Source organism: Electrophorus electricus, chromosome 4 (genome assembly GCF_041902795.1).
Source record: "Electrophorus electricus isolate QZ-2024a chromosome 4, ASM4190279v1, whole genome shotgun sequence".
NCBI classification, from domain to species: domain Eukaryota; kingdom Metazoa; phylum Chordata; class Actinopteri; order Gymnotiformes; family Gymnotidae; genus Electrophorus; species Electrophorus electricus.
This window is the reverse complement of record NC_137500.1, coordinates 13243982-13268354: the sequence shown is the minus strand read 5'-3', so window position 1 is coordinate 13268354 and position 24373 is coordinate 13243982. Positions and strand designations below refer to the sequence as shown.

General features: G+C 41.6%; 3 protein-coding genes across 5 annotated transcripts; 1 reads left to right on the top strand and 2 right to left on the bottom strand.

The window, feature by feature from the left end:
• Positions 1 to 941: 941 nt before the first annotated feature.
• med21 (mediator complex subunit 21) lies at positions 942 to 3295 on the bottom strand. Of its 2 annotated transcripts, none has more exons than XM_027010930.3 (4): positions 3132 to 3295; positions 2470 to 2584; positions 2250 to 2350; positions 942 to 2026 (listed from the first exon to the last, which is right to left on the bottom strand). In XM_027010930.3, the coding sequence occupies exons 1-4, from the start codon at positions 3171 to 3173 to the stop codon at positions 1826 to 1828; spliced, it is 459 nt and encodes a 152-aa protein (XP_026866731.1). In that variant the 5' UTR covers positions 3174 to 3295; the 3' UTR covers positions 942 to 1825. The 2 variants fall into 2 exon arrangements, with proteins under 2 accessions (XP_026866731.1, XP_026866732.1); XM_027010931.3 differs by having other exon boundaries at positions 942 to 2005; positions 3132 to 3273.
• Position 3296: 1 nt separating this feature from the next.
• Positions 3297 to 18085, top strand: tm7sf3 (transmembrane 7 superfamily member 3). 2 transcript variants are annotated; one of them, XM_035523619.2, is made up of 12 exons: positions 3297 to 3560; positions 5649 to 5803; positions 7937 to 8087; positions 8767 to 8887; positions 9085 to 9256; positions 9670 to 9847; positions 10267 to 10353; positions 10800 to 10880; positions 14194 to 14346; positions 14900 to 14997; positions 15150 to 15312; positions 15734 to 18085. In XM_035523619.2, exons 1-12 carry the CDS (start codon positions 3485 to 3487, stop codon positions 15985 to 15987), a joined length of 1689 nt encoding a protein of 562 aa, XP_035379512.1. In that variant the 5' UTR covers positions 3297 to 3484; the 3' UTR covers positions 15988 to 18085. The 2 variants fall into 2 exon arrangements, with proteins under 2 accessions (XP_035379512.1, XP_081568593.1); XM_081712467.1 differs by lacking the exon at positions 10800 to 10880.
• A 486-nt stretch (positions 18086 to 18571) lies between these two features.
• On the bottom strand, positions 18572 to 21132 carry fgfr1op2 (FGFR1 oncogene partner 2). Its single transcript, XM_027010929.3, has 6 exons — positions 21038 to 21132; positions 20515 to 20651; positions 20045 to 20162; positions 19698 to 19840; positions 19511 to 19624; positions 18572 to 19410 (listed from the first exon to the last, which is right to left on the bottom strand). Exons 2-6 carry the CDS (start codon positions 20647 to 20649, stop codon positions 19273 to 19275), a joined length of 648 nt encoding a protein of 215 aa, XP_026866730.2. The 5' UTR covers positions 20650 to 20651; positions 21038 to 21132; the 3' UTR covers positions 18572 to 19272.
• Positions 21133 to 24373: the final 3241 nt, after the last annotated feature.

The following is a 24373-nucleotide window of genomic DNA, read 5'->3' as shown; positions in this document are numbered from 1 at the left end:
TAAGTGCTATAGCAGCCTTGTTTGTGAACAATATATACTTTCATGAGTAATATATACTTAATGTTCAAAAAGTAAGTGGCCTGTCACTTAAAAACCAAGCATGATAGGAAAATTCTAATATATTTGAATTTGATGTACTATAGAAAACAAACAAAACACAACCAAAAAAAAGTTCAATTTTTGGTGCTCAGTGCCATCAGATGCAGTTTGTCTTTGTCAGCTTGTTGCAAAACTCATTCTGTAACTGTAACAGGTATTGAGGGCAGCTGTATGGGGCAACTTAGGTCCATTTTAAAGCCCTGTGACTGATGGGGGCCCTAAAAAATATTAACTAGATATTTTTAATGAAGTCCAAAATCTGTAACAGCAGTCTTGCTGGTATTTGTTGGGTAAAAGAGCAGAGTAGAAGTGGGGTGATGTAGCAGGAAGCTGAACATAAGTATCTCCATAACAATCAGCAATTTTTGTCACAAAGTCTGTACACACTAAAGACCTTCTTCTTGCTTACCTTTCATCACACTGCAGTTTCACACATCAGGTACCATTCTCCCACAAGAGGCTACAATCAGCAAGATATTTGCAATTCACGTAAAACAAATTTATGGATGTTGTATTAAGATTTTTTGGCTGTGAATTAAAACATAGAACTGAGGTCTATGGTCGATTAACAGATACAAAACCATATTTTCTGAGTGAAATTCTTAATATACAAGTTGACAGCAAGCTCTACAAGGTCTTGGGTTTTGCACCATAAATACCTCCATCCACTTTTCACTGCTACTCAACATTTGTGTCCTGAGAGGGCACAGCAAGAGTATAGATTTATAAAGTAACACCTCAACAACATCCTTCAATACCAAAGACAACCAACAATAGATTATGACAGTTGAAATCAGACACAATTTGCTATTTGGCTTTCAAAAACTAGCAGTCTGACACCATAACTTTATATATTTATTTTTTATCAGAAAAATGTTGTTCTCTTATAAACTGAAACTCCTAAGTGGTCACAATTAGGGGTTACAGAACACAAAAATGGTTTCCAAAACGGTATTTTTCTAAAATATTAAGGAATCATGTATTCACAGGCCAATAGTGAATGACAAAGAGCTACATTTAAAGGCATCATTTAAGATGTCACTCTTTGTAAACATTAGACTCAGAAGCCCTTACTATTTTCCCTAGCATCATGAGTAGAAATCTTGAGAATTTTGTAAATATTCTGAAGAAAATAAAATATCTTCACAAATCCCAGTGATTTTACAGTGCAGTTCATATGATTTAATCTTAATATGGTTCTATATTTTACAAAATACAAAATCTGCACTCTCCTGCCACAGCTATTAGTAAGAAGGCAAAGATAAGGAACACTGCACACATGTATGTAAATTACACTGTATGAAAACAGGTTTGGCAGAGATTTTCAAAACAAACTGACAATGTTATATAGATATAGACTTGAGTTTGGACAAAAAAAAAAAAAAAGTAAATTAGCTTTAACACTTCCAACTTTACCATTTGTCTCCTGTATGGAATGGGTGAGTTTATACTCCATGTGGTGGTAATCGTAAACAAACAGACCCTTAACTAATATTTACTTCTAACAAGTATTGTCTTATTGGTGACTAAGATGAGGTCTGAACACAGACACCACCACAACATGCATCTCCGCAGTGGAGCACTGCCAACTGTACTTTTCACAGTCAAAATGTCAATGAGTGTTTCCATGCAATGGGTGCGCCTCATGGATCACAAATGAACATCAGATATAAAAGTCCCTGCAGTATGCGTCACATAGTCCATAGATGCTCTGAATTAGTCTGAGTCAAGATTCAGGGGCTGCAGGCTGGCTGGCGGGGCCGCTGCGCATGCGGAGCTGGGACTGGGCGATGTCAGCCAGGGCGCTTTGGATCTTCTCCAGCAGTAAGTCTCCTCGGTATACCACCTCCTCCAGCCGTGTTGCAGCTTCATGATTCTCTTCCTCCAGCTGCTTGAGGCTTGCAGCCTTGTTAAAAAACGCACAAGTCTAATTACAGAAATAACCAAAATAAGGGCACTGCAGGGTGACGTGTGCACACACATTCAAGGCGTTGTCAAGGTGTTTTCTGCCGCACCGTACAAGGGACTTGCTGATAAACATGACCAACACTAAGTGGCAGATCCTTATCTGTGACTTATATCTGTGGGTTTGTGAAGTGCCCGTGCACCATTGTGTGAGGCTGAGTTTGTGAGGCGGGAAGGAGGCACACCTGTAGTGCCGCTGTAGATTCTTCACTAGGCAGAGAGTCGATCAGCACGTCAACATCTTTAGCCGTTCTCGCAATCAACGCGGCAAAAAGCTGCGCATACTCTGTAGTAAAAGATCAGTGCCAATACTCAAATGTTTTCCTCATTTGAAACAGTATACTCACAACCTCTGATGACATTAGATTTAACTAACTCACAAATCTTTATCGACAACTTGCTTACCTTCTGTGGGGTTAGATGGCTGGTCTTTGTTGATCGACGTCTGGATGTTGCTGAAGGAAGCAGGCGGAGCGCACTGCTGCAGCACTCCGATAGCATTGCAAAACTGATCAGCCAACTAAATTACATTCAAATGCGTAACAGAAACAGAAATTGAGATCAGCACCTTATGCATGTATGTAATACAAAATAATAACAACATTGCCCAACTTTCTGATGTTTGCATTAATTCCAAGATTGTGCAGAATTCGATGATTATCATAGCTCTCTAATAGGTAGCTATGTTAGCTATCTAGCTTTTTAAAAGAACAGCGAACGCTAGCTGGTAAGTGTTGCTAGAATGTGCAGCGGAGAACAAACATGGGCAATTTGAACAGAAAATAGTTTAAACCTTCTGGCGAAGAAGTAAAAGTAAGGTTATACTTCTTATAGTTAGGCAATTAGTCTGGTGTAAGTTACTAAATTACCACTAGCGTTGTAGCTAACTAGCTATGATTTAGTTGTTAGTTGCAATTATCAACAAAGAGCGCGATAAGATCCATGCCTATATACTGCTTCAATAAATCACGAAAAGTGCAAACGTTTCCTAAAATAAATGGTTTTCCGATAAAATGTGACTATTTTGATGAATAAATGTGTAGCCAATCAGACACAAACAGTCTTACGGAATTGACAGCATCTTGGAGCTGCGTTAGCCTGTCCGCCATAGTTGAGCGATGTTCTTTGCCTACCCAGCGGCTGCAGTTAGAACCTCTATGCTGAACAATAGCGCCCCCAGCCGGTTAGTTGAGCTAACACCTCACATGACTTGTGCGAACGCATGAAGCGAGTAAGTTCAGTGTGAAGAGCGAACGACTCGAGCTGTCGCATGTGCAGGGGAAAGTTATGACTTCTTCACAGCTGAAACATGTCTCAGGGTTTTGCGGTGGGTAGAGCGTCAAAAATCTGCAATCTGTTGAAGGAGGTGCTTTGCTTGAAGCTTGTTTAAGGAGCCGAAAAACGTCTGGGCCTGCGCAAAATGTCTCGGATCAGGAGGGGATATTTTGTTTTCCTCCTCCTTGCATGCCTTGGGCTTCGACGTGCGCAGGATGAAAGTAAGTTTCTCTTTCTTGTAAAAGGTGGATAAACGTGTAAACACTGGCGCCTCGGTAGGTCCGCCTCATGTCATGGAGCTGCAAGTAATGTCGGGTGGCCATGTCCGTACGTGAGTCTGTAGACAAACTAACCTAGTTGGAGACAGCGAGGATAAGTGAATAGGTTCATATCCGAACAAAATCTACGACACAGAAAACGAGCTGGGTCGCGTGTGAAAAAATACTCCATCAAAAGTTGCCTAGTGGGTGTAATTTAGCTAAATAATATTTGATTCCTGTGACAACAACGTGCGTGAGGGTTCAAGACGTGATTTTTAAACGCAGTTCAGCTTTAAATCTTTATTAAAAAAAAACCCTTTATTGTACCCTACTGCGGTTGTTATTGTTGTTACATTAATAAAATAATCCGTTTTGAAGGTCACGCAGTGTTGGAAGTATTCACACCCTAAAAATGAAATTTTCATTTAACTGTTTTAAATTCTTTGTGGCGATGTAATAAAGTGCGTAAATGCATTATCGCATTTAAGTTAATTTTTAATTTAAAAAAAAAGATTAAATTAGTCTCTGCACAGTTATGTAACTAATCAGTTTCCCATTAGTGCTCTCACACTGGCGTCTAACACAAAAATATTTAAGACAACACACGACCCGGTTCACCAGCCGAAGAAGACCGACTCAATCTGAAGCAGTTGTGGAGCAGTGGAGCACCCCTAGAAATGCATAGTTCGTGTTGTAGAAGCCAAGGGTTTCAAGAGTTGATGCACCTATGGGCCAAGTATTGTAAGACAGAATATGTGGCATGAATCCTGACCCAGCAGGTACTCTGAAGTCTCTCTTGACTACTCTATCCCCTGAGAGGAAAATGACATGGAAGAAGCGCTCCAGTCAGGGGCTTCACACCAAGAAAACACAGAACTGTTTAGCACTGCATTCCCCATCTTCTTGCATAAGTGTTTGGTAGAAAATTATAGTACTGAACATAGTCAACAGATTACAATGTGGCACTGCAGCTGTGTTTTGCATTATAAAATTAAATTGGACAAACATATTGAGCTTCATGTCATGTTTGAGTTTCGTTGTCTTTTTACCAAAAATGGCAGCAACAAATCAATGTGGTGTTATGGGCTGTGATCAGGGGAAAGGATGGCAGTTGGCACTTTCCTGACAGGATACACGTTAAGTCACACTTCTGTGAATGTCCAAATCAAGAGAGGAAGTGTATAATTATGCATGGACTCACTGGAGGAAGGCAAGGTGAAGCCAACTTTAACTGCTGATCTTTTTCAATGCTGTTGGAAAATGTGCCTTTTGGAGTGAGGGCCCCTGGGAGTACCACGAGCAGAGTAGCATGGGAGGCTGCAGTTAATCATGGAGTCATGCCAAAGTGGTTCAGTTCTTCTGTTCATCTGAAACGTCTTTCTGCTTTCTAGCATTTCTGTAGCAAGAGAATAAATGGGGATAGTGACTTGCATATTCTTCCCGTGAAAGTATTTTTGCTTTCTTTAGCATCGTAGTGCTGCGTTTTAGAGTAAAATGCTGTCTTGTAAACGGGCAGCTGTCAGTGAAAGGGTGGGGGTGTAAATCCAACCTAATCTCATTTACTCAGCAGCGCAGGTGGCGTGTTCTCTGCCTGAGCCCGTCTCAACCTGGGGCGTCCGTGGCCAGACACTTATTGTGTTCTTTCTGGTCTGTGAAGTTAGAACGGTTTGTTCAGCTATTTCACACACGTTTTTATTTCAGGGAGAGGGTGGACTAGAAAAGAGAATGAGATGTTGCTGGTTGTTAAATTAATTATTAATTGTGATCAGGCATTGTCGTGTGATGGAATATGGAGGCAAGAATCTTGGTTAAACTACATGTGTTCACATGTTTTATATTTACTGAGGTGGAAATATTACTTCACCTTTTCATATCCTCAAAATCTAAAAATTGTAAAATGTGTGAGGTGAATTAAGAGAAGCAACACCAACCACAGTACATCATAAAATAGATTAAATAAAGACACAGCAGATGAGTTTCTTCTACTGAGACATGATATGGATAACTTCCCAGTATGTAATTCAGTATATCTGTGTTTGTCTCCCCCAGACCAGGTTGTGTTCTCTCTTGGAATGTTCCAGAATGTGAGTGTACCTGAGAATGGGAGTGTGCAGGTGCTTGTGTCTCAAATCCCTGCTGAAGTGGCTTTCATCACACTGCAGTTTCACACTCAGGACAGCAATGTCACTCTCTCATATGAAAAGGTGAGAGACACACACCCAAGCACTTTGGGCGGCATTTATATGCAGAGGACTCCAATACAAACTAATGTTTGGCCAGTATAGACTGACTAAACAGACTAAACAGCTCTAGGTAAACATTTCCATGAGCCTGTGATTCTTTTTATTATTGATTGATATGATTATTGATACTGGCTGAGAAATGTCATATTGCAGAATGAAAACTCACAAAGGACAGTTTTCTTTAGCAGCTTTAAATAAATCTGGGTCTTGACTTATGGGAGCCGCCAGAGTCGGTTCGGCCTGGCTCGTGGGAGCCGCCAGAGTCAGTCTAAAAAAATGTTTTCCACCTCTAGCCAACCACATTCTAACCACAGAGCAAATACATTTCACTCACCTACACTCCTACACATAACTATATGCACAAACACTTGATCGTTTGGCAACCTGTTGTCACAGTCATGTTCCCATTCAGATAAAAATTGATATAAGCAGGTCAAAGAATATGGACTTTCTACACTTTTATACCAGGCTGATGTACCCATCCACAATAACACATCAACGTACTATGTGCTAATTCATTGCCAGAGTACATACGGAGATCTGCATTCACTAGTGATCATTTAAGAGGTCTGAGGTCTTCCCTACTAAAGCTTTATGAAAATAAAGATTCAGCCATGAAAACTCAAACTTCATTCCAGATAAGTCCCCTCTAGCATGTCTAATCTCTTTCCAGAAGGACACAACTATTGGACATTTCCAAAAAATCTGAAAGGCGTCTGGCTCCACCTCAGTCCCTTGTGACTTCCTTTATCCAGCTGAGCTCATGAAAAACCAAACTATTCATCTACAAAAACTATATCTCAGTCATCTGAGATTGAGCTATTGCACTCTGTGTCTCATCTTAGTTTTATGTCTGTAGCTGAGTGTGTTTTAGTTGGATACTCGATTTGCAGTTGGTCTATTGTTGCCATTCAGTTTGTAGACATTAATAAAGGCCCAAGTCAAATTATTTTTGAGGTATGTTAATCCGTTTCAGTTTTGTTAAAATAATTTATATTTACTAACTTGCAGAGAAATGCTGCTTTTCTAATTGAAAATCTTCAGCCAGATAAGTATAAGATTGAAACCCTCTTCCTGTAAGCACAGTACAGTAGGCTGATATTCCTTTCTGTTCCTTTCTTACATCTAATTTAGCTGGTTCAAATCGTTGATCCCAACCCACCTCTACATGTTCACCTAGTTGTTTCATTGTCATTTCCTAACCACTCTAAACTGTATTTTGGGGGCCAAATCGGCCCTTCTTTTAGATAAATGATGCAGCTCTCTAAACTACTGTTTTCAAATAATGACCATATGTGAAAACAGTGTGTCTGTCTACTTCGTAGGTTTTCCATTGAGCTTCATAATCTCAGCTACAGTAGTAAGCCAGAACTTCAGGTTGTGCTGCTGTATAATGATCAAGTGAACATGGGAGAGCTGTCCCTACCCACAGGAAAGAGTCTTGATGGTTGTCTTGGTTGTTTTATTAAGGGCTGACTAGGTCAGGCTTTCCGGGTCAGACTTGAAAGGATCAAGGTGTAGTGTGGGACTGACTAGTGCGGGGAGGAAGATTTGGCTGGTCGTTTTTTTTTTTTTTTTTTAGGGTTTTGTAATCTGCAGGGTTTTCAGACTCTTGGCTAACCCATTTGCAGTGGAGTGTGGTTTGAGGCAGACTGCAGGGTCTTGCAGCAGGCCTTTTGTCACATGGTGTGCTCAGCCACGCGGGCAGCATTTGCAGACATGGCTCCAGCAGTCTACAGCTTATGCTCCCAGTAGTTTAGGCATAACAAGCAGACCCCCGAGCTATGCGGTAAATAATGAGTAGCTGCGAAGCCACTTGTGTAGATGTTCCTGACACGGATCTTGTAAGCAGAGTCTCCGCGCAGGCCCAACTGCTTCATATTTGCTTGCCTCGTGTCAGTAGTTTGGTGGTTCCATTCATCACTCATTAAAGGGATGTGGACCCTGACAGTGATCCTGAAACCCCCACCTACCCCACTTCATCAGCATGGAACAAGATAGTCAAAGACATCCCAGACAAGCACAGCATGTGGCGCTTTCCTATGTTACTTTGCACAATATCTGTGTATAACTGTGCATTATAATTGTGTGCAGGTCCCAGTGTATGGTTACTCACTCACAGCGGTGGATGCTGGATTGCTGTTTCCTTTGAAATCTGGCCAGTCTTCTCTTTCCTGTTTCCTCCTGGCTCCTGATGGAGAACCTGTCACTGGCATTGGGGTCCTCCTGCCCTATACAAGCACTGGTACATCCACACATTACTCACTGTTCTTTGTCCCTGTCTGCTGATTCTACTGAACGTGGCCTCAACATTCTTTTAGACTACATAACACCAGATCTGGAAAACTGCTTATTAATGAAAATGTTTGAGAGAGAAAAAACATGTAAAAGATGTTCAAGAACTTTTACTGTTGCCTGTCATTCAGGACAGTAAACGTAGATGGCAAGTTGGCTTTGGCTTTGCCAGGCACTGAGAGAGAATTCAGTCGAAAAAAAAACCCAAATCCACTGTTCACACTGCCATCTAAATGACGCATCTGGGTCACATGGAGAGAAAAAGATCAGAGTTGGGCAACTCTTACTTGCAGTGCGAATGCTGCCTTAGTTATCAGTAATCTGTTTCCACATTGCAGGTCACCTGTCAGTTTTAGAGGATTTACATAGTCATGATAGTTGCAGGATTTTTGGTTATTTATTTGAGGGGGGGTGGGAGGTGCTAGGAGGACCTGAAATCTGTCCAGCGACAAAACCCAACTGGTAGCCTCTCATTGTGGTGATGCAGATGAGACTAATGTTTAAACATCATGCTGAATACAGTTTGGCTACTTTTTCCTTCTTTTGACTTGCACAAATCTGATTCATGGAACTTTAAAAATCAGAGGCAAAAAACTAAAGAAATATTAGTTATTTTGTATTGTGTGCAGATCCTGTCCCTGGTGGCTGCAATCTGGAGTTTCCACTGGAGAATGATCCAAACATCTACTTGCGCTACAACCTATTCGAGACTGTCATTCGCTTTGCTCCTGCTAACATTGGATCCACAAGGTAAGAGAGATTTATAAAGGTCTCACACACACACCCCACCCTCCCCGGTTTCAGGGCGCTGAGCATATTGGATGATGCCCTGGGCTGGTGTTCGCTCTCTGCTGTAGCACGTGGCAGCAGAACCACGTCATTCTGTGGCTTCTCATGTTCTCCCTTTCTTTCCTCTGCCCTTCACCTCCCCCTCGTCCCTCATTCAGAGATGTCTCTCCGCCTGCCTGTGACGTGGGCACGGGCTCAACTACCCGTTGGCGGTTGCAGTACGATGTGTATCAGTACTTCCTCCCTGAGAACGACCTATCGGAGCAGAGCCTGACCAGCGGTATGAAGAAGTTTGCGAGTGTGTCAAGCATGGTGGGAAATGGAAGAAAGGTTAGCAGTATAAAGACATTATCTTCTGAGCTCAGAACGGTTGTCCACATTGAGGCATTTCCAGATAGGTTGGACATTTAAGGGTGCATAAATGTAGATTTTGGGGTGTTTTTTTTGCTAGTAGACCAAACGTTTGGCACATTCTTTCCGGTGCCAAACATTTAATGTTAATTCTGGTTTAATAGGTGACATGCTATATCCTAATTTGAGTGTCCCTTCCAACCATATCAGATGGGCTATAATTTCAGTGTTATTTCTCATTTTGAAAAATTGAATTTTTATTATTAAGGTCTAATTGGAGAACTCATTGCTGGGTTGTACACAAAACGTATATGTGCTACTGTTCATGTGTTTTATATTTCTTTTTCTCACATTGTTCTTGGTATTGAATGTTACACATCCTTGGGTTCTAGCTGGTGACTCTGTCCTCTAAAGATCACGCCGAGGTGTCCTTTAACTCCATCCCGGGACAAGGAGTAATCTACTCTGTCATCGTGAGGGACCCCACCGCCAACGCCTCAGCCTCATACGTGCCTGTGCACACCTACGCCTGCAGCTTGGCCTCCACCCTGGACAGCTGCGCCACCTTAGGTGATTAGTCTCCTTTTCACTTTGCTGGTTTAGCTGATGACTGCGCAGACGCTGCCAGAATGGGCAGGCAGACACTTGGGACAGCTAGAGGGATCACTGCAGGATTTTTCTGATGAGATTCTCACAAGCTTATTCAAACATGCCATATCCGAAAGACACAACGCTGTGGTCCTGTTCATAATGGCATGAGTGTTAACATGGAGACAATCCTTTCGCAAATTTAAACACTAGAATTACAAATTGCTTCTAGAGCACAGTCAGTGTAATTTTGATTCATGTTTACATATTGGTATGGAAACCTAAGGGGGAATGAATTGTGGTTTTATAGTTTTCTCCTTCGGGAGAATGTAAATTTAATATGGAAAAACTCTTTTCTTGTGTTTAAATGCACTAAAATAATTCCTTTTTCCCGCCTTCAGGAAGAGTGTCCACCAAAGTGTTTTTCACCATTATGGGACTTGCAGGACTCTTTGTATGCCTCCTTGGGCATCGTTTTTTCAAGTGTGGTAAGTGAATCACTTGAATTATTATGGTGACTTTTCATAAATGAAAAGAGCTTTTGGATCACTTATGTTTGATCAGCACTGACAGAATAGACAAAGTCACCAATTTGCCTTTCAAGTTTTTCCCATGTATATCCCAGTTATTTTTGGTGTGGGAACACCGTACACTTAACAGAATGTGTCGTTCTAAGGGAAAGTAATGGCTAACAGGTACAGCGGTTAAGCAAGGTTTAAAAAAAGTTACTGCTGACTCTAACTGAAGTCATAGTGGAATGGTGCGAGCATCAAACACATGATTTTTCAGTCTTTACGTAAAGTGGAACGTGGTGGTGTTTTTTTTTTTAATTATTATATGTAACTTTGTTTAATGCTCCTGACTTCAATTAATAGTGACCTAGATCCAGCCCTTTAGACTGTCACTGCTGAAATTGCGTCTTCTGCCGCTCCAGAGCTCTTCTGCATGGGATTTGCCTTCACTGCTTGCTTCTTTTTCGTGCTGATCACGAGAACCACCAGCCTGGATTATGACAGTAAGTCTGACTCAGTGCAGTAGAGGGTCATCGTGCCTTGTTCCTTATGCACTCTCTGTCTTCTGATTTGGACAGAATTGGTTTTAAATTGTAAAGGTAAGCTGCAAAGAGTGCAGTGTGTGAATGAGTTCAGATTTTCTTTTACAATTCCTTTAAAAAAAAAAAATTCTTACCATTTTTAATTTGGGTTTTATTTCAATTTTTTTGGGGGGGCAGTGCTCACACCACCAAACCTAACACATTGTATGAGTAGTGTGAGCAGGAATTACAGGGGGAATTGCATCCCCCCCAAAAAACTATGCCTAGTTTTTTGTTTTTTTTTTTGGGAGGGGGGGAGGTTAAAACATTCTCCTTTTCCTATACTATAATTTTTTTAATGTTAAACTAGGGTTTTTTTTTGTGTGTGTGTGTGTGTGTGTGTGTGTGTGTGTGTGTGTGTGTGTGTGTGTGTGTGTGTGTGTGTGTGTGTGTGTGTGTGTGTGTGTGTGTGTGTGTGTGTGCTTTTTTTTCCTCTTTTTCCTTTTTAAGTTAAATGACCTTTTATGCCGGAACAAGCATGACCTGTCACATGGTTGCCTGCATGCTTGCAATGAGGGTAGAATGTGGATTATCCAGAGATCTTAGTGCTGTACCCTGACCTGCTGTACGCAAAACGAAACTTCAGTTGATGATTCTGCTGAGTGGAAGGCTGGCAGTAGCCGGGTTTTAACCACCAAGGTAGCAGTCGTTGAGCAGCAGCGGTTCTACTGAAGCTGGAAGACTATGTGCAAGCGGACCACCTGTGGTCTCTGTTTTTGTTCGTTCATGTCATACAGCTGGAGCTCAGCCAGATGAGTCATAAGTAAGATAAGTGACGCCGTGTCTGCATATATGCACGGCGACCGCAGTGGTGGTGTTTCTGGGCGCTGGACCTGGTGTTCAGAATCCTTCCTCTCACTAGCGCTGCATCAGCAGTCATTTAGAAACTTGGGGGGGGGGGGGGGGGGGAGCAGCCCACATAGTGACTCAACAGGGTACACAATAGGCCACAGTGTTATACAATACAGCACACTGACTCAACAGCACAGACTAAAGTACAGACCACAGTATTACGCAATACCGCATACAGTACAGACCATAGTGTTGCTCAACACGGTGCCCAGTGCAGGCCGCGGCGCTGCTCAACACGGTGCCCAGTGCAGGCCGCGGCGCTGCTCAACACGGTGCCCAGTGCAGGCCGCGGCGCTGCTCAACACGGTGCCCAGTGCAGGCCGCAGTGCTAGCCTGTGCTCTCTGAGTCAGGGTCCTCTTTAGGGAAAGCCAAGCAAACCCACTGCCATTTACTACTCAAACATATGCTGGGCAGGCTACTACAACCAAATGAGCAGTGTTGAAAAGGGTTGTGTGTTTGTTTTTACCACATACACTATATTGCCAAAAGCATTCGCTTGTCTGCCTTCACACACATGAACTTGAGTGACATCCCAATCTTAATCCATAGGGTTTAATATGATTTTGCAGCCGTAACAGCTTCAACTCTTCTGGGAAGGTTTTCCACAAGGTTTGTTTTTGTGGAATTTTTGACCATTCATATGGAAGCGCATTTGTGAGGTCAGACACTGACGTTGGATGAGAAGACCTGGCTTGTAGACTCCACTCTAATTCAGCACAAAGCTGTTCCATTAGGTTGAGGTCAGGACTCTGTGGAGGCCAGTCAAGTTCTTCCACACCAAACTCGCTCATTCATGTCTTTATTGACCTTGCTTTGTGCAATGGTGCACAGTCATGTTAGAACAGGAAGAGTCCATCCCCAAACTGATCCCACAAAGTTGGGAGCATGAAATTGTCCAAAATCTTTTGGTATGCTGAAGCATTAACAGTTCCTTTCACTGGAACTAAGGGACAGAGCCCAACTCCTGAAAAACAACCCTACACCATTATCTCAGCTCCACCAAATTTTACACTTGGCACACTGCAGTCAGACAAGTCCTCCTGGCAACAGCCAAACCCAGGCTTGGATGCAGTTGCTAATGATCTGTCTGATGCATCATAACATTTGTACTTGTGTGCTGTGACCATCCTGACTGATGTCACATTGCAGATGTGTGTTTCTAGGTGTTTTGATTAATGACAACACTCACATGTGCCAACACGATTAAATCATTCTAATAAACACAATACAGACCAGTCTTTGATCATACTGAGGGGTGACCACTGTGTTTTAAAGACCCAGTTTAATATTAAAGTTAATATTGCTCTTATGGACAATCTACATATACAAAGTGTCCTATGAACACATTCTAAAATTGACCTATATTTCAGAATTTCTTCACTTCCTGTGTAAAATGGGTGGCTTTCACTCTGAACAGTCAGAAAGCTACTGCCCCTGCCACCCCTTTATGGAACTGTGCAACCTGGCCAGCTTGTGAAGGCTTCTAGTGAGCAAAATCCTTAGCCGAATGTGCAGTACGATGAGGGCCGTCTACGTATAGCTGTGCTGTAAAACTGAAATGCCGATTTGTACATGCCTTTAAGTAACAGTTTGTATGTAACCTAAATTTGATTTCGTAGATCCTGTGGTCTCGGGGCATCTCCTGGGCACCAATATCAAAACAGTCAGTAGATTAGATAAGGCTACACTGAAAACACCTCAAAGGCAGTCAGTGCCAGGCTACAAATGCAAGTAATTTGTAGTGATGCGGTTTGCAGTCCATGGGGCTAGCCTTTTGTGTTTAAGCCTCTAATTTTGTTTTCATCCTGATGGAAATCAAGGTTTTTAGTTTTTCTGTCCACACCCACGAACAAGGCTTATCTGGCCCCTGAACTTCAGAATCTTTATTCTCCTCAGTAGGTGCATGCATGTTATATTGCTCCAGTTCTGCCTCTTGTGACCTTATATTTAGCTTGAGCAGCATAGCAGTTTGCAAGGCTGTCAATCAGGTGTGCTTATTGGAATATTAGGACCACACCTAAGATCATTCTCCACTAGGACTGACCAGTACATTTGCTCAGTTGTCCTAGTTCATATTTTCAAAGAAACAGAATGGAAATGAAAAATTTGCTAAAGGGTTATAACAACCATTTTGAGTAGTATCATAAACATTTTTCAAACTATATTGAAAAATAACAAATTTAAATATCACAAAGCATATTGCAATATGTAGTACTGTTCTTGTATGCAGTATTTCCCTTCATACTGTGCAGCCCTAATGTAAACATAGACTTCATACATTGCCTCAATATATTGTTATGAATCAGGTTTGTTACACTCTTATTGATGATTAAAACCAGGCTGTTTTTTTTGTTTTTTTTTCGCCCTCTCTGTTTCCTGAAGTCCGATTGGCCCTCACAGCATTGGTGGGCGTGGTTGGAGGCGTGATTCTGGTGATGACCTGGTGGCGGTTCGGCTCAGCAATGTCATGTGTCGTGGTGGTCGGGCTCATCCTCGGGTTTCTAATCTCTTCCATTGTCTTCTTCACACCTCTTGGTAAGATGAAGCGAATGACAAATCCAACCATGGATCTGGTCACAGGAAGTGCGACTTCCTAACAGCGCTTCAGCGCAACCACTCACAAGCAACCACACTTAAATGAAAAACTGCAGCATCCAATAAACTTGCTATACTAAGTTCAGGTGTGCTGTTAAGTACTAAATTAACAAGAAATGAAGGAGTACCACACTGATACCTTTTGATGGGTTCTGCACTTCTCTACAGTATGAGAAGCAGCATTATAAAAGTAGCCTATATCAGCTCACTACCTTTCCCTGTGTGGTAAATGTAATTACTTAAAGAGTAGCTGGTTACCACTTATTGCAACAACTAACCCACTCTATAACAATTATGCAGAAATCATGTTCTGATTATCCTCCTGCATATGGAGGTTTTGTAAATCCTCTAACTTGGTGACATGTGGCACTGCAAACGGTGTTAATCAGGTTATTGTCAACTGTACAAAAATGGACCTGTGACCCTTATTGGACTGGTAGGGAGGAATGATTTCTTTTATTAATGGTTTTCTCCCACCCACCCACCCCTCCAGGTGACATGGATGTCTTCCATAATGACATGGTGTTCTGGGTGACGTTCAGCTGCATTGTGGTGGTTGTGCCAGTCTTCTTCATCAGGTGGCCGAGAGAGGTACTGACCTTCGCCCTACAGTGCATTAGAGGAATCCTTCTGTCTGGAAGTCGTTTGTGAGGCCAAACAGCTTGTGTTGCAGTGCAGTGTAAGACTTAAAATGGCTGTGCTGGTCTTTTTGAAGACAGGAGACGTGTGCCTGTGTGTTTCAGGGGAATATAGTAGCATGTGGAGTGGTGGGGGCCTACACGGTGGTGCTGGCAGTGAATGCTTACACCTACACCAGCCTGTCCTACGTCACCCTGGACGTGCTCAAACGCTTGCTCAATGACGACTTCAGCCGGGCTTTCATCTCTGTACCACTGCAGCTTATCGGTGAGGCAGGCAGCTTACAGAATCGCTCGTTCTCTCTATTTACCGGGCCTGTTAAAATATGGTCACACGTTTTCAAAGTAGCCACTTTTGCCCTCCTAGAGTGGAATTCAAATGACACACACCTTCATTTTTCTGCTTCTAAAACTTCACATTTATTTATTTATTCATATTCATTTTTAAATATTAGGAAACTATATATATAATAAAAAAAAAAAGACATGGTTTGTTTTCCATTTATTTAAGTGTATTCAAATGAATAAATGATTGACAGTAATCCAAACAACCCAGTGCCCAGAACTTATCTCCTTTCTGACTCAGGTGTTCCTGTTTCTGTAAAGTAATAAAGTTTCTGACACTTACTCTTCAGCCGTTATGGCGCGTGCTTCATCCTCATCTGTCTCCATCTCCTTCGCTCCTCCAGACTTCATCCTGATCTCCGTGTGGTCGGTCCTGGCGCTGGGCGGCACGGCACTGCAGCTCTACCGCGAGCGTTCCCGCCCCTTCTTCCCACCCAGCCCGTACGTCTTGTGGCGGCAGGAGCGCGAGCGGCGCAATACCAACGTGCTGGACCCGAGCCACCACACGCCTTCCCTCGCCACCCGGCTCCTCGCCCGCGCCCGCCGGCTGCTGCACCACCCCGAGCCGGCCGGCGAGCGCACGCCCCTCCTCCTCTGAGCCCACCCCCTTCTGCTGACGTAGCCGCGGGCAGGTTGCTCTCTCCGTCCGAATCTCTGCCCATCAGCGAGACCGGGATAATGGAGGCTGGACAGAGTGTTGGACCGCAAGGCCCACTGGATGGAACCCATCCTGTCGCCAGCCATGCCCACTTTGTGTGTGGTTTTTTTTTTCCCTACTCCCTGACCATAGTGCTTGCACACTTCGCTACATGATGGGGAATCACCAATGACTGTTCTGAGAGAGTTTCTGGCCACAGCTTTTCTTTGACTAGTCAGCCCTGTATGATTTAGTCACCACATTGACCACAACCTCCACGGTGAGTCACATTGAGTTATGTGTAGTTGTTGCAGCAGAGCTGGGAGTTTGTGAGTGTGTCATAGTAAAAGGTGCTGATGTGTTATGTATTATGTATTTACGGACTGTGGAATAGACCATGCTGAAACTTCTGAAGTGCTCCTGCAGTTTCAGAGACAGGCTGGCCCTGAATGTCAGACTTCATTCATTTGGATGGACTGAACAGAAGGCATTTTTCTGGTTGGATCTTCTGACTTGGAGACAGACTGGAGCCATATCTAGGAACTGCAAAATAGGAGGAAAATGGTTGGCTTACTTTTAAACCTGTGTATTTTCTCATTAATTCTAAGACATCTAGACAGCCACACACATGCTTCAATGTGATGACGAGCTTAAACATAAGCAGTCTAAAATCTGACAGCTAGTCTCTAGAAAGGTATCGCTCAAGCAATATGACTGGATATTTTAAAGCCTAATTTTTACTAGCACAAATGTCATTGAGACAGTAGATTTATAGTCACTTTGAACACTCTATACTAGTTGTTATGCTGCCATTCTTTTGGAAACCTGGGCACAATTTAAGGTCCTCGTTTAGGCTTTTCATCTGAGTCTCAACACTCGCAGTTAGTCTGAAAGCCTATAATTAGGCTATTTGTTTAGTGGTGGATTACTTAAAAAGAAATCTGCAACAGACCAAAGTCCATCTTCCAGCTGCCGTCTTCTTTTTATTGTTTTGATCATGGAGCCATCGTAAGCCATCCCACTGTTGTCTTGATCTAGTGTCCAAAACGTTAAGTTTGCTAATGATCACAGAGTGCTTTTATTGCCAGGTTTACTGTTGCATTTCTACACACTCCTACTTAAAATCTTTAGGGTACGTGGCCTCAGATGTTCATTAACTGCTAACTGTGGATCCTGCAGTGAACTACTCCATGGGACTTAAAGGTCTTCTCAGCTTTTACCCCATTCTGGAGTTCAGATCGTTTACCTTTTAACTGAGCATATCAAACACAACAGCTAACCTCTATTTTGGTTCTAATTTGATTAGGAATTTTCCCACTTTCCATTCAGGATGTTCTACTGCCTTTTGAACAAAAATGTAGCCTTTTACTCAGAGAATGCCACTGTGTATTTCGTCCTTAACCTTTAAGGCCGTTGATTCTTACTGCAGGAATTTGCACATCCAGGGGAGCGTGGAGATTACTGGGAGGGTATATTCATATTGGTGTTGTGACCACTTTGTAAGCACTTGTAAGGAGTTGTAATAACATCCTTGCTAATAGTTTAAAAGGCATTTGGAGAGGAATGCTGATTCAGTAAAGATTATATTAACTACATACACTGAAGGTTTCAAAGTTTGGATATTTGAATGTAGACATTGTCTGATGGAAGTATAGAATGTAACTGTGATAACTGAGTGTAATTTATGCATACTTATTTATCTGTTCCCTTAGGAATTGTTTGGGTATTTTTCGTTTCCTAGGCTAGCCATGTAAGACGACTGGCATTTTCTCATTATCTCTGCATTGATTAATCTGTGTAGTATGTGCAGTGATTTATTTATGTGCCAACTTCTATTTTCTCAGGGGTTTTACCAAAAAACAACCAGCATATTGTCTTTACTCTCATGAAAATGGCAACTGCAATGCTGTAATTTCAAATGAAGTCTCAGTAACATCTTGCTTTTGTCAAGTTGGAAATCAGATTTTAAAATTGTTTGCCAGTAATTTTTTGCATTTGACATTAAAACTTTTCTAATAGCTAAATGTAATAAAGTTTTCCTGTTGTAATTAGACAAGAGTCAGAATTCTTCTTGCAGTTCAAGTGGACTATGTATGTTATAGGAGTTTGATGAATGCTATGTTTGCTCTTTGATTTTCAGACATGAGCTTTAACTGCTTTGATTACTTTTAGAACTCTAACAGAGGGTTCTGTGTGGCTAATGTGAGTAATTTTCAATCATTTCTGACGCTAAGTGTTTCTGCTGTTCCCAGTGTATGCAGGTGGTGTCTTGTTCAACTTCATCTCAGCCTTGTATGGCACTGTAAGCTCATTAGGTTTATTTTCAGAGGACACTGACTGAACTGGATATTGGTATCACATCTGTCCTGAAGTTCATGACATGAGTTCAAAAGGGTGCTACCCTTTATACCACGGCAATGGAAAATGCTAGTTTCTGACTGGTTGGCAAGTTAGCATAACTATCCTATTGATATGAGGAGGTGAGAGACTAGAAAGTTTGAGTTCGCTGTTTTCATATCAGTTATGAGATAGCCAAGTCTTATTTTTTTAAATCATGTAAAGACAAATTTAATTAAATTTCAGTAAAACACATTCTTCCATACAGACATAAAACAGTTCCAAGGCATCATGACTCAAGGCAGCCTAAAAACAAGTGAAAATGCAAAGACCAAACCTGTCCTCAAAATCACTTGTATATATTATGTACCATTTGTTGCTATCGGTCGTGCTATATTTACAAAAGTGTCTCAAGGTGCCTGTTCCAATCTCCTAATGGCTAAGGTAAGTGCTGCCAGGCCAGGGTGGAGACCACCGTGGCCTGGGCAATCAAACTCTTCGTTTTAACTCAACTATCACAAAAGGTGAAGGGGGGAGGCTAAAAACAACAGGTCATGTTGAAGCACTTGGCAAGCATCTCCCCTCACTCACAGCAGTTCTGTTCTCTATCCAGGCAGAGAAGAATAGTCAAACTACACCACTGGCGGCCAGACAGCCGGAGGCGGCGGCCAGACAGCCGGAGGCAGAGGCCAGGCCGGAATGACAACTGTGCCTGCGTCGGAGACCAATGGCTGTTGGGTAAGTGGTACAAAAGTAAAGGGTGTTCGGAAAAGGACAAAGCCAAATAAAATGCAACACGCCTGCAGGAACTCAGGCACATGTTTGAAGCATCTTCTTTGCAAAGGAGATGATCTACGGGTTGTGTGTGAGAAATCAGTGTTGCACAGAGTCCAGTGTTTGTGAAGCACTCTAGCTCTTCCTCAGACTCAGGTCAGTGCTGGTTACTAACGGTGACAGAGAGGTGCTCTCAGATGCATCATCCCTCTTCAGCACCAGAAAAGCTTCGCGATTGATTCCCAGAAGCTCCCTCAGACCTCTGTTCTCCAACTACACATAGGGAGAAGTGGACAGTGCAATTTTTTATTTATTTTTTTTAAACAGGTCATGTGCGGGGGGGGGGGGGGGGGGGGTATAAAATCCATCTTACCTCCAACTGTCTGATCCGTTCCTCATCTTCACACACTCTACCTTCGTCCACCTCAATGGCCTTCCTCATCACCGTAGCCATCTCGTTGATCTTGTCTATGTGTGCCTGCATTTCCTAGACCCACACAAGTCCCATTCACTTGCCTGCCTCTACACGTTTATGCATGTAATGCGTGTGCAGTGCTCACATTAGTGTGCTGCTCTTTAAGCTGCGTGACGATGGCTGGGTCGTCTCTCTTGCTGGCCATTAGTAGGCGGAACACCTGCTCTCTATATTTACTCATGATCAGTTCTAGAGCTGACTGGTGCTCCTCCAAAGATGTGCGCAATTCTGCAACAAGGCAAAGATGTGATTTAGACCATTTAAAATGTTCATCAAGGATTTGTAGGACGATTTTCAAGTTCGGTAAGAATATTCAACGTTTAGATAATACAAATTCACGTTTAAATAAGCTTCAAATGGAACACACTTCCTGTGAATGAACTTGTGCGATTTATTGTGCTGCAGCTCCACAAAACGTTCAAACGCCCAGACCTTTGTTTTCCTGCTGCAGTTCCCGGATTTGTCGGTTCTCTTGCTGAATTCCCATAACTAGGGTAGATCTCGGTCGATGCCTCGCCACCTGGTTAAGCGCCTCAATCTCCTCCTGATACTACACAGAGCAGAGCAACTTTGAAGCACAACTCTTCTTTCACCTTGGCGCATTCTCAGCCATTTGTGGTTTTCAAAAAGCTTATACTGACGTTTCCCAACCTGCGTATTTAAGACGGCTATTAATAAAGTAATTGTTTTTACGTGCTAATGGAATTGCAGGTTTTACTGACCCAAGATGGTTGGTGGGTTAAGACCACCAGCTAAATATTTTACCCCTACAGGTTTCTTGAGGACATATAAAAAGAAAGATCGTTATAAACCATAGCATACAAACAGCCACTTTGTTCCGATCATTCTCATGATTAATTGAGACACATAGACGGGATTTTAAGGCGGCTGTCACTACGTACCTGTTTCATAGACTCCACTCGTTTGTTTAGTAATGTAGTCTGCTCTATTAGGATCTCAGCAGCACTGTCGTGATCACGGAGGCGCTCCACCAGCGATTTGGCATCTGACAGCACCTTTTCCAGTGTGCAAGTCATTTCTGTGAAAACGAAGAGTGAAATAACCATCAGCGTTAGTGTAAATGATTGTCACTCGTCGTTAAGATGAATACAACAGCGATTGTTTTTGTGTATAGCTAGTTTGCTAAGTAACCTACAAAACATCAATTAAAGTTCTAGTAAATCAGTTAGCTAGCTACCTAGCTACGTGCCGCCGAATCTCAAAAGATGATTTTTGAGTGGCTGGTTAGATGTTAGCACATATTATATTGTAGCTAGCTAGCCTAGCTATACTAACTACCTCAGCTAGCTGTCTAGTTCTGCAGTATAGTTACCCTGGACAAAACATAAAACAAAGATAATTTACTATCACTACATCATGGCAAATCAGAAAGGGCTTTCTAGATAGCTAGGTTATATAAATTACCTTAGAATGTAAAATATACACGTTAATCGGCAGCAAGGTTGCTGGATTCAGTTTACACTTCCTGTTATTGTGTCGGTGACGTCAGATAGCAAGGCATTCTGGGGTGCGCAGGGCACTTTCTATAGTTCCCACTGTAGTAATGCCATGGGCTTCCACATGAGGGAGGTATTCTGATTACCTAGTCAAGCTAAGGTCATGTATTTCACTAAATTAACACACTAAATCTGTGTACCACATCAAAGTCTGTGCATTTTTAAAACAGACAATTACAGAACATTTTAATTCTGACAATACTTGTTCACCCACACTAGGTGATGTGATGACTAATTTTCTTGCCTAGCACATACAATTAGAGACCCTGCCATCCTAAACCCCACATGAAACCAAAGCCACAGTACTATTGTAGACCTCTGGTCAAGGATAGTATGTCAGTGCTGACAGTCAAACTTAAGGCCAACTCTGCATTAGCAGAAAAGTTATCTTCAGTTGCAATACAATGAACTCACAAACAGTAAACAGTAAGAAGAATGCTACATGGGTACCATACACTGGTGTAGGTTTCATTTCAACTTTGGGGGTGACAAAGGTCACAGCACATAACCTAACACATTATATGAGTAGTGTGAGCAGGAATTATTGGGAGGACACCCCCATCCCCCCTCAAAACTATGCCTATGGTGTCTTGTTCTCTATGCACCCCTGTTCTCTTCCTCAGTTTGGACAGAGCACTCTCCACCATTTCACTGCACGTTATACTGTGTATGACTATGTATGTGACGAATAAACCGAACTTGAACTTGAACTTGAACTCTTATAAGTAGTGTGTTGAGAACCAATTAGGGTGGAACTCCACTTCCACAATTAAAGATGAAATCAAACTATTCAAAACTTAATATTTTTATTATTGTTTATAATATGAGTGTTTCTGAACAGTGGGATATAAAGCATGTACTGACCCATGATAGCACTCCAGACTGGCTCTGAATACTTACCTAACACATTTAAAAATACTATTTCTGTATTCAAGATAAGAGATTTTCTGTAATGTTATGGTTTTCACTGTAGTTCTCTCTATGACCCTGACTAGGATAATTTAGCCACATGGAAATAAATGCTCACCTGCCCTAATTATGACACACCTTCCATAATTATGACACACCTGCCTCTGCTCTGCGATATTACCATATAGGTATCATCAATTCACTCAAAACATCAGCTAGATAAACTGTAATGCCAAAGTAAATCAATACCTAATTGATTTACATTTACATTTACATTTATGGCATTTAGCAGACGCTCTTATCCAAAGCGACTTACAAAAGTGCTTTGTCATTTACTCATAGAATATATCCAAGTACAGTATAGTAGGTTAGAATCAAACATACCAATGAACTAGAATACTGTAGAATACAGGTATGAATGTTGATACGTAGAAGTGCAAAATACATAAGGTCTATCTTAAACAATGATTAGTGCTATAAACAATAAGTGCTAGAGTTTGTTAAACAACATAAACAATACCCTACAATAAGTACTAAATTAGTCAGTCAATATGGGAGCAGTGTCAGTTGTCCTTTAAATATTTTGCAAATAGATGGGTCTTCAGTCTGTGTTTGAAGACTTCAAGGGACTCTGCTGTCCGGACAGCAAGCGGGAGTTCATTTGACCTTTGACCAGATATTTAAGCAGATATTATTGGTAGATTTGTTTTTTTCATTAAATAAAATATATAGTATAGTGTGGTATAATATGGTTTGGTGTTACATATAAATTACATAAGTGTAGTGTATGTAAACACATTTGCTCTGTTTAGAGCACTTATGAAGACTGAACAAAAAAGTTTTTTATTATTAGTTATTTTTTTACTACCATCAGTTATAGAGTACCTCAAAGATCAATAATAGGGCCAGTATTCTTGTCATTATATCTGTTGCCTTTGGATAGTATTAGTAGGAAGCATAATATCCTGGTTCACTGTCATGCAAATGATACATAGCTTTATCTCCCACTGAGGCCTACTGATTTGTGTTCAATCAAGCATCTAAATGAGTCACTAGGTGAAATTAAACTCTGGATAGCAAATAACTTAATCTAGTTATATGAAGACAAATATGAGCTTATGCCTTTTGTGGCAGTTTACTAAAAATATTGGTGTCATGTCAGAACCTGTAAAACCTCATGTCAAGAACCATGTTATGATTTTTGATCTTGAACTTAAGTTTGACAGGCAAATAAATTCTGTTGTCAAACAACTAGGGTCAATTGCCAAAATTAAATAATTTCCTGCTCCTCAGGTTACACATGCCATTGTGGATCACTGCAATACATTGATATCAATATCTTTGTTCCCTCATGGACATAATGTAGCTGCATGATTGCTCATGGGGACTAAGAAAATTGAGCATATTATGCTGGTTTTAGCCTCCATCCAGTGGCTCCCTGATCATTTCAGGATAAAGTTAAAGGTTTTTGTTTAAGACCCTCAGTGCAGCTGCACCCTCTTATATGTTAAAGTTATTAAAACCTCATTGCTCATCCAGGTCCTTGGGGTTTTTAGATTATTTGCTCTTGGCTGTTCACAGCCTCAGCTGTGTGTGTGTGTGTGTGTGTGTGTGTGTGTGTGTGTGTGTGTGTGTGTGTGTGTGTGTGTGTGTGTGTGTGTGTGTGTGTGTGTGGTGGGGGGGGCTGAGCTTTTGCAATTGCATTGCCAAGACTCCAGCACAACCTACCATTGGACATTAGGTCTGCCCCCTGGAAGAGGAATGCAATACTTGTCGTTTACTAGTGTACCAGCTGTAAGAGCTCATAGCATATCTATGTCAAGCATGTCTACATTAAAGCAACACCTGAAAATCTAATCAGAGTAAATCTTTCTGTTGTGAACGCTGCCCCATCTCAGATTGTACAGCTAAAAGTTTTGTGTGCATTTTTAATCAATATTACTTGTAGTAGTCATAAACATTTTATCTGAACTGTGTAGTTAAACACTTTGTACTGCACTAAAAATGCAGTTTATAGACTTTATATTATACCAATCCACTAAAATGTCTGTCCTGATTGTATACTGTACAGAATATTTTGTGTTAGTTTTAATTATGTTAACTAGTGTATGTGTATAACCCAAAGTCTGGAACTGTGTTCTGAAAGGCAGCATCAATGGTTCAAAAACAAATTCCATGTATGAGCTCATGACATGTGGCAGCAAATAAAGGTGTCTTTGCAGGGGATCCTGAAACTGTAGAGAGCTCAACTTAATACTATTTTCATACTTGAATGGTTTTACAGACTACAAATAAGTAGGTTTTCTACTTAACCATAAACCTTTACATACCAACT